The sequence below is a fragment of the Falco punctatus genome (genome assembly GCF_963210335.1).
Source record: "Falco punctatus genome assembly, chromosome: 11".
Classification (NCBI taxonomy): Eukaryota; Metazoa; Chordata; class Aves; order Falconiformes; family Falconidae; genus Falco; species Falco punctatus.
Genome location: NC_137591.1, coordinates 4,455,161 through 4,467,409, shown reverse-complemented (window position 1 = coordinate 4,467,409; position 12,249 = coordinate 4,455,161). Strand labels below are relative to the sequence as shown.

Genomic DNA, 12,249 nt, shown 5'->3' with positions numbered 1-12,249 from the left:
AAAGACAAGAACAAGACCAAGCAAAAAAACCAGTGCAGATGAATTGCAATACTTCTATAGAAGAGAAAATGGGCTCAGAGTTTTATGAAATCCTCCAAAAAAGGCAATTAAAGCTACTGAGCTCACTGAAGAAGCTTCAGTATTGCTTTCCTCTTACCAAGCTTTTATTGTTATTCTCTGGAATGTAATTTGCGATCATTTTCTACTTGGAGTCTGACACAAATCTTACAAGTTACTAGAGCTACTTGAAAAAAACAAATAGGTTTAGCTTTATTTGTCTCCATAAACAAATTGCTATTGGAAGCAATGAAGTCTCTTGAATGCCTCTAAGACTTCAACTGCCTATTTTAATTTCCCACATAATCCTCTCATATGCTTGTATGTTCTTCACTACAAGTGTACTTTCACTTCTTTTCTCCTTTCTTACTGTTCTGGACAAATTGATCTTAGAGCAGAGTTTAACCATTTACCTGAAAAAAATAGCTTTAAGCATTATAGGCTTTACACAGTGTACTTAAAATTCACTTTCCACAAATACTCATTTAATACTGGCACGAATTTCGCTGATCCCCTTAACATACCTGGGATTTCAGTATTTGCTAAAACACTTAGCAAAGAATACAGGCACACGTACTAACCCCAGATGGAATAAATTCAATGAATAATTTGCGTTTGTGTAGAAAATGCCTGTCTGGCTACTTTCAAAATACGCGAGCACCTTGAACAAACTTTATGCTCTGACTTTAGCGGGGTCTTGCTTACCAAGTGGTACAACACAAGAAAATTGCAAAACTACAAGAAGCCGCCAGGCAATAAATGTGTGGAACAAACTGCATAGCTTATTATACAACAAAGGAATTGGCAAACCTGGATTTTTCAAGCAACATCATAAAAAGATCTCACTAAGGCAGAAAACACTTCATACAGTGAACTTCCCTGCCAGATGTGTCAAAGTGCTGGCAGGGAACAGAAACAAGAGCGTCATGTACAGCTCACCATTTTCATTTTCTAGTGAACGATGTGAGATGTGGGGTTTGACTGGTTTGGCACAGAAACTGCAAATCTCTTACTCTGCAGGGAGTCAGGAGCAAGCAGAACTGTCTGCTATGGTGAACATGCACCCAGAAGCTTATGTAGGTCTTTGAAATATATAGCTTGTTCATTAGAAAAATGAAAAACACTTACATTTCTGGAAAGCACTGGTGTCCACACAGGAAAATTTCAGTGAGACAGCAAGAAAATCAGTGGCCTCCTTTTGCAAGGATCACAGAGAAGGTCTCAAGAACAAGTCTTACGAGCACGAGTCTGATGAGAAGCAGCTGAGGGAACAGAGGAGGCTGTAAGCAGGTGGGGTCAGTCTCTTCTCCCAGGTCACAAGAGACAGGACAGGAGGGAACGGCCTCAAGTTGTGCCAGGGGAGGTTTAGACTACATATTAGGAAAAAATTCTTCACCAAAAGGGTGGTCAAGCATTGGAACAGGCTGCTCAGGGAGGTGGTGGAATCACCATCCTGGAAGTGTTTAAAAACACGTAGCTGTGGTACTTTTGCTGTGGTTTAGTGGTGGACTTGGCAGTGCTGGGTTATCGGTCAGACCTGATGATCTTAAAGTTCTTTTCCAACCTAAATGATTCTACGATTCTATGAAGTATATGCACTGACAGGGACATGCATATGGCAGGGAACGTTGTTCTTTGCAGTGAACCTGCACAATATTCAATTTCCCCTTAAAGAAAGGTCAGAAGCGGGATTGAGAAGGTGATGCCAGACTTCTGCCCAGGCCAAATTTCTACTTTTGTGCTCTTGTTTTTGTACTTTAATGTCAAAATTTAGATTCCAAATTTCCAACATTTAGATTTATTCTTATGCCTGTCCCAACATCTGCTTATGAAAACAGATATTTTTTTAAAAAATGGTAATAATAATTCAAATTATGTCAGATGCCCTTCATGTTTACCTGAAAGATGTCATGTGAGGAATAACAGGACTTATTTTGTTTGGTTGCTTTTTAGACTGTAAAAATTAGCTTTCCTACACTGTAGAAATCTGCAGAAGGGCAAAATAAATGTTAGATTTTTCTCCTATCACCTTGTAAAGTATAATTCAAGAATTTTATACATACACAGGAGAAGTGAAAGAAACAAAGTACTAGCAGCACACAGAAGTTAATTGCCTGGAGACTGGGTGTCTGGAGAGTGGAGTTCATGCTTTGTGGTCGTGCATGTTTCTCTGACAACAGGTTGTGTAGTTCCAGGCTTTCTCTGGCTCATGTAACATGAGGCATCAGTCTTGAAGACAGCTGAAAAACGTGGAGATCCAGCATACAGTATCTGACCAATGACTGATCCCACTCTTCTGGTACCAGCTCAGCTCTCAGCTCATCAATTCATGGAAATTCCCTTTCAATGTTGTTTTTTCCCAGTGTCTTGACATTTCTATTAATTTTCTGTATTTAAGTGTTCCAAAGAAACAAACAAATTGAATCAATGTACTTAAAAAAGAAAAAAAGTCACTTGGTCTTTTTGCCTCTGCTCTCACCTGTTTTAATACTGGTGAAAATCCAGAGCAACTATGTTGATTTTAATCAAGTCATTAATGTAAAACAGGAATTGGACATATGAAGCATCATGTTATTACAGGTGAGCAGCTTCAGCCATCTTATTCCTGCACACTTTCCTACTATGCAATATTCTTCTGCATGTATTTTGAAACATGTATATGAAACAAATATTTCATATGTTATGTCATCTTAAAAAAAAAAAAAAAAGAAAAAAGGCAGCTGCACTTCCCTGATCATCAAAGATTAAGAGGTTCTTGACTATCAACTACAATTAATTCATATGAGTCCTGAAAAATCTCCTCTCCAAAATAATGATGGTAAACAAGGCTGTAGGAGATATCTCTTTGCAAGCACATTGACACAGGGACATCTTAAAAATACAGGATCCATCACAGATCATTTTAGAGAGTCATTTGCTGTTTTTCTTTTCTCCTATTAGTCCTCTATTCATTCCAGTCCAAGGTAACCTCACTCATCATAACACAGGGGCAACAGCTGTATGCATTGTTAGCTGGTGTAGACAACTCACTCCCGCATTCCCAAATGTTAGTTGCTCTGCTATTGAGCAGTACCAGGAGACTGTCACCTCCACAGACTGCAACACCCTGCCTGGCCCAGCTGCACAGGATTCCTTGATAACCTCTCCTGCACTTGTTAGCTCGGTTATTTTAGAGAGAGTATAATCATCACTTGAATAAAAATCAGAAATCATCAATATGGGTGTTTCAGTATGAATGATCTCCCCTTTTGAAAGCTTGAAGATGACACTGTTTACCAGGAATGGGAAGCTGTCATCCTTGGGTAGGATGGCAATGGAAAACCAGTGCCTAATGGGAAACCAGTGCCTAATGCTTTGCCTTCCATCGAATATTCTTAAAACAGCCTAACCTTTTGTTGTTTCCCTGTCATCATGCTGATAATAGGCAACTACATCTTTACAGTTTTTGAACTGTGCACTTGAGGCTTTTGCCTCCTGTTATATAAATGCAGGAAGAAAGCTACCATGTGCTCTTTCTATCAACATAAATTACCAATAACATTTTCACATTTAAACAGATCAGACACACGTCTTCTGTTCACCGTGTAAAGGCTGGATCCACTTAAACCCAACAGGAGCCTTTTCATTCACTTCAGTGAACATTAGATCACATTCCAAAGAAATGACACGATTATTTTTTCACCCTCAGATATACATTGCACTGTAGTTAGTAATCAGCCTGAAGTCTGTATGCTCTCACTGCAGGAATTGCAAAAGATATCAAAATCTTTTGGTTTTCCAAAGAATTTATGTTATTTTCTCTAGAATATGTGCAAAAGAATCAAACCTTGCTTAAGGAAATTAGGAGGATAAGTTTTACAAGAGAAATCATGCTTGTATTTTGTAGGCATTGCATCCCATAGTTCAACTCACATCTGACACATCATACCCCGCACTGTGATCCGTCCATGTTGGGACCTTCCGTCACCAAGAGCTGGACAGTATTCAGGTTATCATTACCAGCAGCCTTTAAAGTATGCTACATAATAGGGCACGACCATCCTACAAAGCTGAGCCCTATGATACACATATATATTACAACCGAGGACTGATCATAAGGATTTGCATTACTCTTCACAAAGAGATTCACAGCAAAATAGAAGATGCTAAACCCTCTCTTACATCCAATTTAAGCAATGGATTTGGAGAAGCGCGGTTTTATAATGTTTATTCGAGCCTGGAAGAACTATCCTGCTATCACACCAATAAATGCTGAGTCTAATACCACAACACTTCCCCGTATCGAGGGAATTCTCATGGCACTTATGTCTGCAGGAGGCGAGGAAGAGTGCCAGCTTTCCCCATTTAGCCAGCCTGTTTGCTGCATGCCAGGTCTGCACGAGCCTGCAGTCCTTCCAGACCAGTATATTAACTAAGCGATTTGACCTTTAGAGTAAAAACATCAAAACCAAAAAGAAACAAAAAAATGTGCGTAACCCAGCCCCCAAAGTGGTGAATTTCGAAACCGTTTTTGGTTTTTTTTTTTTTTTTCATTTCTACCTTTTTAATCATCTTTATTGTGACTAGGAAAAGGTGCAAGATTAAGGTAACAGTAAAGGAGAGGAAAATTTCTTTAAAATTAAAGCCAGAAAACAGAAGAGCACTGAGCTATTCCCCTTTTCTCCCCACGTGTAACTTTCTCTGAGTACGTTTCCGCCTTAAATTTAAACACAGGGTAAATGTATTTCCATGAAAAATACACTTAAAAGTGTAATATTTCCTTTGGAGTACTCTTAGCAGAATAGATTTTAAGATCCCTTCTCAGCAAAAGTTTCCAGGGGAAGTATGTGCACATGAAACATCCACTGGATTTGTCTTATCCCAACACTGTAAAAATCATCATTGATCAGCATCACTAACAGACTGAATGCCCAGTCACATTCTTTCAGAGTATGTAAACAGACTAAAAGACCTCGAGATCACAGTACATCCTTCTGCTCTCACCCTGGATGCTAAAATTCTCTTGACTTGTAGAAACGTTGCTAGATTTTATTTTGCAAGTCAACAAATAACACAGAGTATCTTCAAGAAACCAAAAAGAAGAGACAGAAAAACGTCTCTTAATTTAAAGGCCCTACACGGGAAGCTCCAGAATCACACTTGATTTTTCCACCTCCTAAATGGTACTTTGGTATCTAAATTTTTGCTTGGAGCAATTAAATGAAAAATACTTAGAAGGATGGGGCTTGAGTGCCTGTGAGAACGGTAACTTCAGTGATACAGCTGGACAGAGCAGCAGCACTGCAGGTACAAGTGGGAACAAGCCAGGCACACTGTCATTTACCTCCTGAAATTCCAGGTATTTCAATATTTAAACACATGTGAGCCATAAAGTTTTTGCCTTATCCTTCAGCAGTCTGAAGGTTTGACTACTACTAAGCAAACAAATGCACATCTCATTTGCAGTGAGGTAACGCCACTAGCAGAATTAGTGCCAACAGAGAAGGACCATGTCCAAGGCATATTTGTAAAAACACTCAGCAGGCTTCAAAGAGCCATAACTCCACTGTCCCAAATGTACCTGCACAGATATATTAACGTGTACTCAAAAGCACCGTAAGCTCACACATTGAAGTGACATCGTATATAACCCTTCATACCCATGTTCCACCCAACCTTGGGAGCATCAGTCTTTGCACTTTTTGAAAAATGGACTGTAACAGAAGAACTGCTCATGAACACATTATCAGTTGCTTGAAACTCAGCCTAGCAAAACAAGCAAAACAAACACTCCCTGAAAGATTAATGCAGCATTTGCTGACTGGCAAGCTTGCTTTGGATATAGTACAGCAGTCCTGACTGCAGACAGCCAGACTCCGTTATTTCATAGACCTGTCTCCCAGCATGAGACACGTCGGGTGGCAGGTAGCAATTCTCAGATCATACAGATCCTGCCGAGTGAAGGATGTAATGGTCTGTGTACAGTTCTCCAAATGGGTGAACTATCCCTGTAGTGGGGGCAGGGGGTAGCAACATGCAACATTACTTTGTCTTTTGGCATTTCTTCATCTTCAGCGTCTTGAACCGTGGCTGTAAGTGCGCAAGGCTGAACTGATAAGCTTCTAAGATGAACATAAGATATAAACGCAGCTTCATGTTGTGTTTGTAATAGCTCCCTTTATCAGGATGTAAGTCCAAACATTTTCTGTTTACAAATAAGAAAGCCCAGTGAATCTTTTGCATACATATTAGCAGAAGCATGTGAATTCCCAAAGGCAAGTGTGTGCACATGTGTGGGTGTGTATATATATAGACATCAAGCAACTCTTAGATGCACTAACAAGTTACTGGGATAATGCTATAGAATTAACTGTTAAACACAACAATTATCTTCTAAGCTTTGCCTCAAACAGTCAATAATCTTGTCCCAGTTGATGCTGCTGGCAGAATTCCCATTCAAAAGGGCAGGACTCTCTGTTAACCTCTTAAACAAGTGCACAAAGAGGGGTGATACACAGGTTAGCATAGATGCACAGAGCAATCCAATCACTAATTTGGCATATTTTGGTACTTGGTTTTTTATGAGTTATGTCAGTTAAGTGTAGGAAGACATGGCACGAATGATAAAAATCCCAGCTTGCGCTTGTTCATCCAGGCAACTTGAATTCTGAACGGGAAAGATGCATACACCCTCCACAGGGGTGACAACCCACGGGGTTTTCGAAATTCACAAAAGTGATTTTGTTTGTGTGCAGAAGTGGCCATAGCTACTTCTGATGATCACCCAGCTAGCAGGCAAAAAAAAAAAAAAAGATGTTAACAAACTACCCCAGCTCTACTTTTAATAAATAACATAAATTCAATACAGGCAGGCAATCTTACATACTTTGTATAGCTGATAATGGCCAAGGATTGTGATGGACCACTGTTTCCTTTTTATGTCATTTAGCCATGGCAAGGCACTTCAGACTGCTGATCATAAAAAGGTATGACGAGTCCAGGTACCAGGAAGCCACAACATCCCCACTCATGCCCAGCAATGCAACACTGGGCCAATAAATCAGTACAGCCTAAGTGTAGCTGGCAAGACCTTACTACTTTTCTAGAAAATCACTGAATATATGTCAAACAGCCAATATCTGCTGTCCAATTGAAACTGACTGTTTTTTATCTGTGATCTCTAAGTGAATGGGAGTGTCATCCATCTTGGGCGATGCGGGGCTTTGGTACTGGTATTGCAGACCCATACCCCGGGTCTTCACTGTTAGTCTTTATACGACATAATTCTTTTGACCCTGGATGGCAGGCCTGTAACTAGGGCAATATAACTTAGCTTGCCATCTAAAGGAAACAATTCACAAAGGGCTTTATTTCACATTTAAAGAAATCACATCTCAACTAATGCTAAAGCATCAGTGTTGAACCACTCTGATCACTCATGTTTAAACAGTAGTAGCAGCTCTGGATAACTCTCCCTAACAGAAGGAGAAGGAGAGGCAAAATATTAACTAAATACAAACTGAAGTATGAAAGTAAGTTTATGCATCAGTGTCCTACAGAGATTCTTTGGAAGTGTGTGGGTGTCTATCTTCAGGCACACGCTTAGAGTTTCTGGCAAACTGTACTGTTGTCAGTGTAAGGTGAGCAATTCTACAGGGGGAAAAAAAAAAAGAATTGAAAGGAGTTAATATTTGAAGTTAAAATATTTTATCCTGAAAGAAAAGTATTTCTCTTTGGAAATATTGCCTCACCAGGCTGTATTTTCCACCTGTCACTGTTTCTCTGCCCTTTGCAAGGGGGGTATCCATCACAGAAGTCCTTGGTGAAGATGGTTTTTCTTTAAAAAATTTCAGCCAGTGTACCATAGGGAACATTCACAGCGATGTACATGAGATAAGCAAATCCCCCTGCTACAATATTTTAAAGTGTTTATTTGACTGAGATCAGATTTGAGCACTGTCAGTCCCATGAATCACTGCTGTACACTACTGAAGAATTAACATCCCCTTAAGAAACCTTGAAAGGGTGAAAAAGTTCTGATCTTTACTTTCATTGCTAGTCTTCCTTATACAGGTTTCTCTAATATCTTCAGATTGTAAGCAACCTTAGAAAGTGTTGCTTTAAGACAATTCTTATGTGAGTACAACTGCTTGGATGGCCGGCAAAAGACATTCTGTACTTCTTTCATAACCCAAGAAAAACTGTCATATCATTTTTTTTTCTAAGGATTTACCACTGTTCTGTAAAGAAACCTGCAAGATGCAAAAAAACCCCTAGATGAATTGCAAACTAAGAGAAATCCTTGTTAAAACAATCCTTGTTAAAAATCTAGGCAATATTTCTATAATGCATGGTTTGAAATCCAAAAATAAGCTTATCCCAACACATATTGGTTGTTTTCAAATCAGTCGCCTTTCCTTCTGCTTGCATTTTTCAGATATTCAGGTAAATACCCCTTTCTCCTCTGCCGCTATTTGACCTCAAGCAACAAGCAATGTCTCCAAGGACATGATGCACACCTCCACAGTAAATGAAGGCTGAGATGCTTCTGTCTGCTCTGTCAGATGTGACAAGCAGTTCATGGGCTTCCAGATGCATTTTCCAGTGTGAGTAATACTTGACTCCAGCTTCCTGATCTGTACGTGAGGAACAAGTATTTCTATGATAGTCTCCAGTTCACTAAACCTGAAAGCAGAGGATTTATTACATACAAGATCAAGAAGTCTCTCCTTTGATCATTTATACAGTGGTCTATGAATGAATACATTCAGAGCCCAGCTTCAGCACACTCTGAAATATTCATGGACGCAGCCAAGAACGCTACATCGAATGTTCGTTAGAGACCAGATCTTCTGCTGGGGTACATCACAAGGCAACTTTGTTGACTTCAGTGGGAAAACAACAGTTTACACAAGCTAAGAATTTAACCTTTTTGCACATTGAGCTCTTCTTTGTAAACAGTTCTTTAATACACATCTGTGAGCCAGATAATAAAAACTTCAGATAAATCACTGGAAGGTTTAGGGTGCTCTATGCACTCTCACAGGCTTTCAGTTATAAAGCAGAGGCCAAAACTCAGCGCTGATTACATCTCAGTAGCAACTAACCATTATAAATATCAAAGTCACACACATTTGGACAATTTCTTTAAGCTCTCTGTTGTATTTCTGAAGAGCTCTTTTGAAACCTCTGCATATTTTATTCTGTGGTACTGAGATGGATACTTATACCCTATGCTTGAGTAGGGCTGGATATACCCACCGAGGCTTGAAATGTCAAATGGGACTGCCAGAACATTTCTTTCTCCAGTAAATCAAATGGACAGCTACACGATGCTGCTTCCCCATAGCAAGGTTTCCCTGTTATCCTACCCCCTCAATCAGCCATGGCTGGTCCCAGAAGGACAGCACCTACAAGTTATTGGTACTTTGAAAGGAATCATTCATACAGCCTAAGCACTTACAGTTTTAAGTTGTATGAAAGCCCCAGTCTCCCGGAGCTGCCCAAGCAAAGCAATGTCTATCAGGGAGTTTAACTGTTGGCTAAGGTGTAGTTCTGAAGCGCTGTTATCCTAATAGCTACCACATTTAACAGCTGAATTTTTCAGGACATAAAAAATGAGGTAGTGGACAACTTCCAGCAGAGATGAGCCTTTGAAAACCCTAGGTGACAGCAAAGGCAAGGACAATAATCATCTCCGACTCATCAGTATTAAAACACAAAAGGAGGCACTCCCTTAAAAAACAATTTTTCACTGATCCAATGTAATTTAACTGGGCTTAAAATATGTCACATTACCGCAGCTGACATCCCACCTATAAGTTCTCAGCCTCGCACTATCTTCCAAAAACGGTCAGCTATTGTCAGCATCCTTAACTTTGCCAGACAAGAAGTGGCAGTCAAGCTTTTGTTAAGATAAATGGTACTAACAAGCTAGTAAAGAAATAAACGTTGTTGTTATACCAGCCAAATCCTACAGTGTCAAACCAGAGGCACCTGAAATTTCACTTACATAAGTACTGTCAGCTTGAACTCAAGCTAAACAATCTCAACAACATTTGAAGTTTGAATGTAATAACTTTCATGTTATAACTTTATTCAATCATTTACACAGTAATAATTTAAGGTAGGAAATAAAGAGGAAAAAATTACCTTTGTACAAGTTATTCTATTAAGGACTGAAATATTTATGTTATCGGGTACATGAAACTCTGTGCAACCATGGAAACGATTGAATAGGATCCATTCAGCCTCCAAATCTGAGATGTGGCCTATGGTTGCTATGAGAGGATATAGCACACACCCCTCAGCAGTTCCTATTAGAAACTGATATTTAGATTCTATTGTGTATTTGTCTACACTTCATCTCAGCGTAAAGCTATTTGTGGAATGGAGGTTAAGGAGAGGTTTTTGAAATCTGAAAACATACCTTTCAGATTAATCTAGGATATCAGATGCTGTTTCGCAACAGTTTAGGGTCTATTTGTGACAATTTAACTGATGTCTTCTCTTGTTCTGAGAAGATAAAAAAGGGTATCATGAATTCAACTTAGAGAAGTTAGAGATTAATTTATATTCCAGGAGCGTATAAGTATCCTTTTCAAGTTCATCTGCAGCCAAGACTAGCTGCAGACAGCCTACAGGAATTAGTGATAAAGAAACACTCCCTCTAAATTCTACAGTTTTAAAAATTCTTTTAAATTGCAAAATTTGAAGGCAAAATATAAATGTAAGTCTTCTGCAACACAGTAAACAAAACTGTAACTATCACTTAGTCTATATTCTTTTCTAATTGCAAAAACAATTACACTAGGAACAACTATATGGCAAATAAAACCATATCAATGTACTGTAATAAAGCCTGAATATCAAACAGAAGTTTTCTGAAAGGTTTATGAACTCTCACAATTCAGGGAATGTCATTCGTTAGCAGGGCATGTTGGGAAAAGACCTTCCCCATTGAAAACACGGAACTTACCTAAACCAACACTTGCACTTCGGTTTAAAATGACTTACTAAGTCTTCAAAGCGGGTGATGATCTCTCCACTGGCTCCTCTCAAGTCTGCCGGAGCTGAGCCCTCCAGACAACAGCTCTCCCCACACCGATTTCCCACGCCCAGGCACTGCCCTCAGCATCTTGGCAGGGCAGAGGACCACCCCATCCCTCGTCATCAGAACAATCCCACACCCAGAGCATTTGTTTTCTAACTTTCTGTCTCACTGGCTCATTTAAAACTGCTCCTACCTTGCAGGAATCGCTCTCTTTGGGAACATCGAACTGTAGTTTGGTCTCGGTAACATACACCATCTGTCCCCTCGCTGTGCTGATGCCTCTGTTCCCCGAGACAAGTTTTGCTGCTTCTATATATTCAAGATACATCAGAAATACCAGAATATCCAGCCTGAGAAAACCAAGCAGAGCATCTATCTTTCGAGTCCAGGTGCCTCCTTTAACATCGTTGAAGTGGTCAGTGGATGACAGGTTAGTGTTTCAGTGTTTCTTTCTGGGAATTAACAGTCAAGAGCAGCCTTTCTGCTTAAGAAAGGCTTGAAATTGCTTCCAGCTTTACCGCTATCAGGAGTTTTGATTTGTATTATATTTTAAAGCCTATAAAAAAGTGACCCAGTTTCTTCCAAGCTGTTGCGGGTGCATCTTGCTCCATGTCACTCAGTGGCCCAGTGGCCATGGTTGAGCAGCTTGCAGGTGTTGCAGGGTGTTAGATCACTGTAGGTCAGGAGTTCATCTGACAAGTGTTCAACAGATGGAGATCGCTCCCCTGGCATGCAGACAGGCTAAGGTCGCGCTGTGCAGAGAGGAACATGCTACAGAGAAACAACAGAATCAGAGGAGTCGTAAGCTGTTTACCTGGAGATGTTCAAACCCATATATACAGCATCACAGAGAAACAACAGAATCAGAGGAGTCGTAAGCTGTTTACCTGGAGATGTTCAAACCCATATATACAGCACCAAAAAAAACCACCAACCTTATTCAGTTGTGGTAGTAACCAAAAATCACAGAACCTCATAATTACTAGCTTACATAGTAGATGGCAGAGCATCCTTCTACCCTTGCTTTTGTTTAGTAGACCATTATTTTACAAGACCCAAGCTCTATGCTTCAAGGACAGTTCCCTGCTCTCTGCAAGATTTGTATGTCCTGCACAGGAAGCCAAAATGGTCCAAAACTCATTTGCAACAGGAAGGACTTT

At 39.8% G+C, this 12,249-nt stretch overlaps 1 protein-coding gene across 1 annotated transcript in view; it reads right to left on the bottom strand.

Annotated features, from left to right (window-relative positions):
• Positions 1 to 12,249, bottom strand: part of LOC308071767 (FRAS1-related extracellular matrix protein 1-like) — a 172,272-nt gene that overhangs the window by 78,143 nt on the left and 81,880 nt on the right. The window contains 4 exon segments of the mRNA XM_080407695.1: positions 5,665 to 5,802; positions 5,919 to 6,038; positions 6,042 to 6,081; positions 11,095 to 11,860. Of these exon segments, the coding sequence (XP_080263821.1) occupies positions 5,665 to 5,802; positions 5,919 to 6,038; positions 6,042 to 6,081; positions 11,095 to 11,417 (621 nt within the window). The 5' untranslated portion in view covers positions 11,418 to 11,860.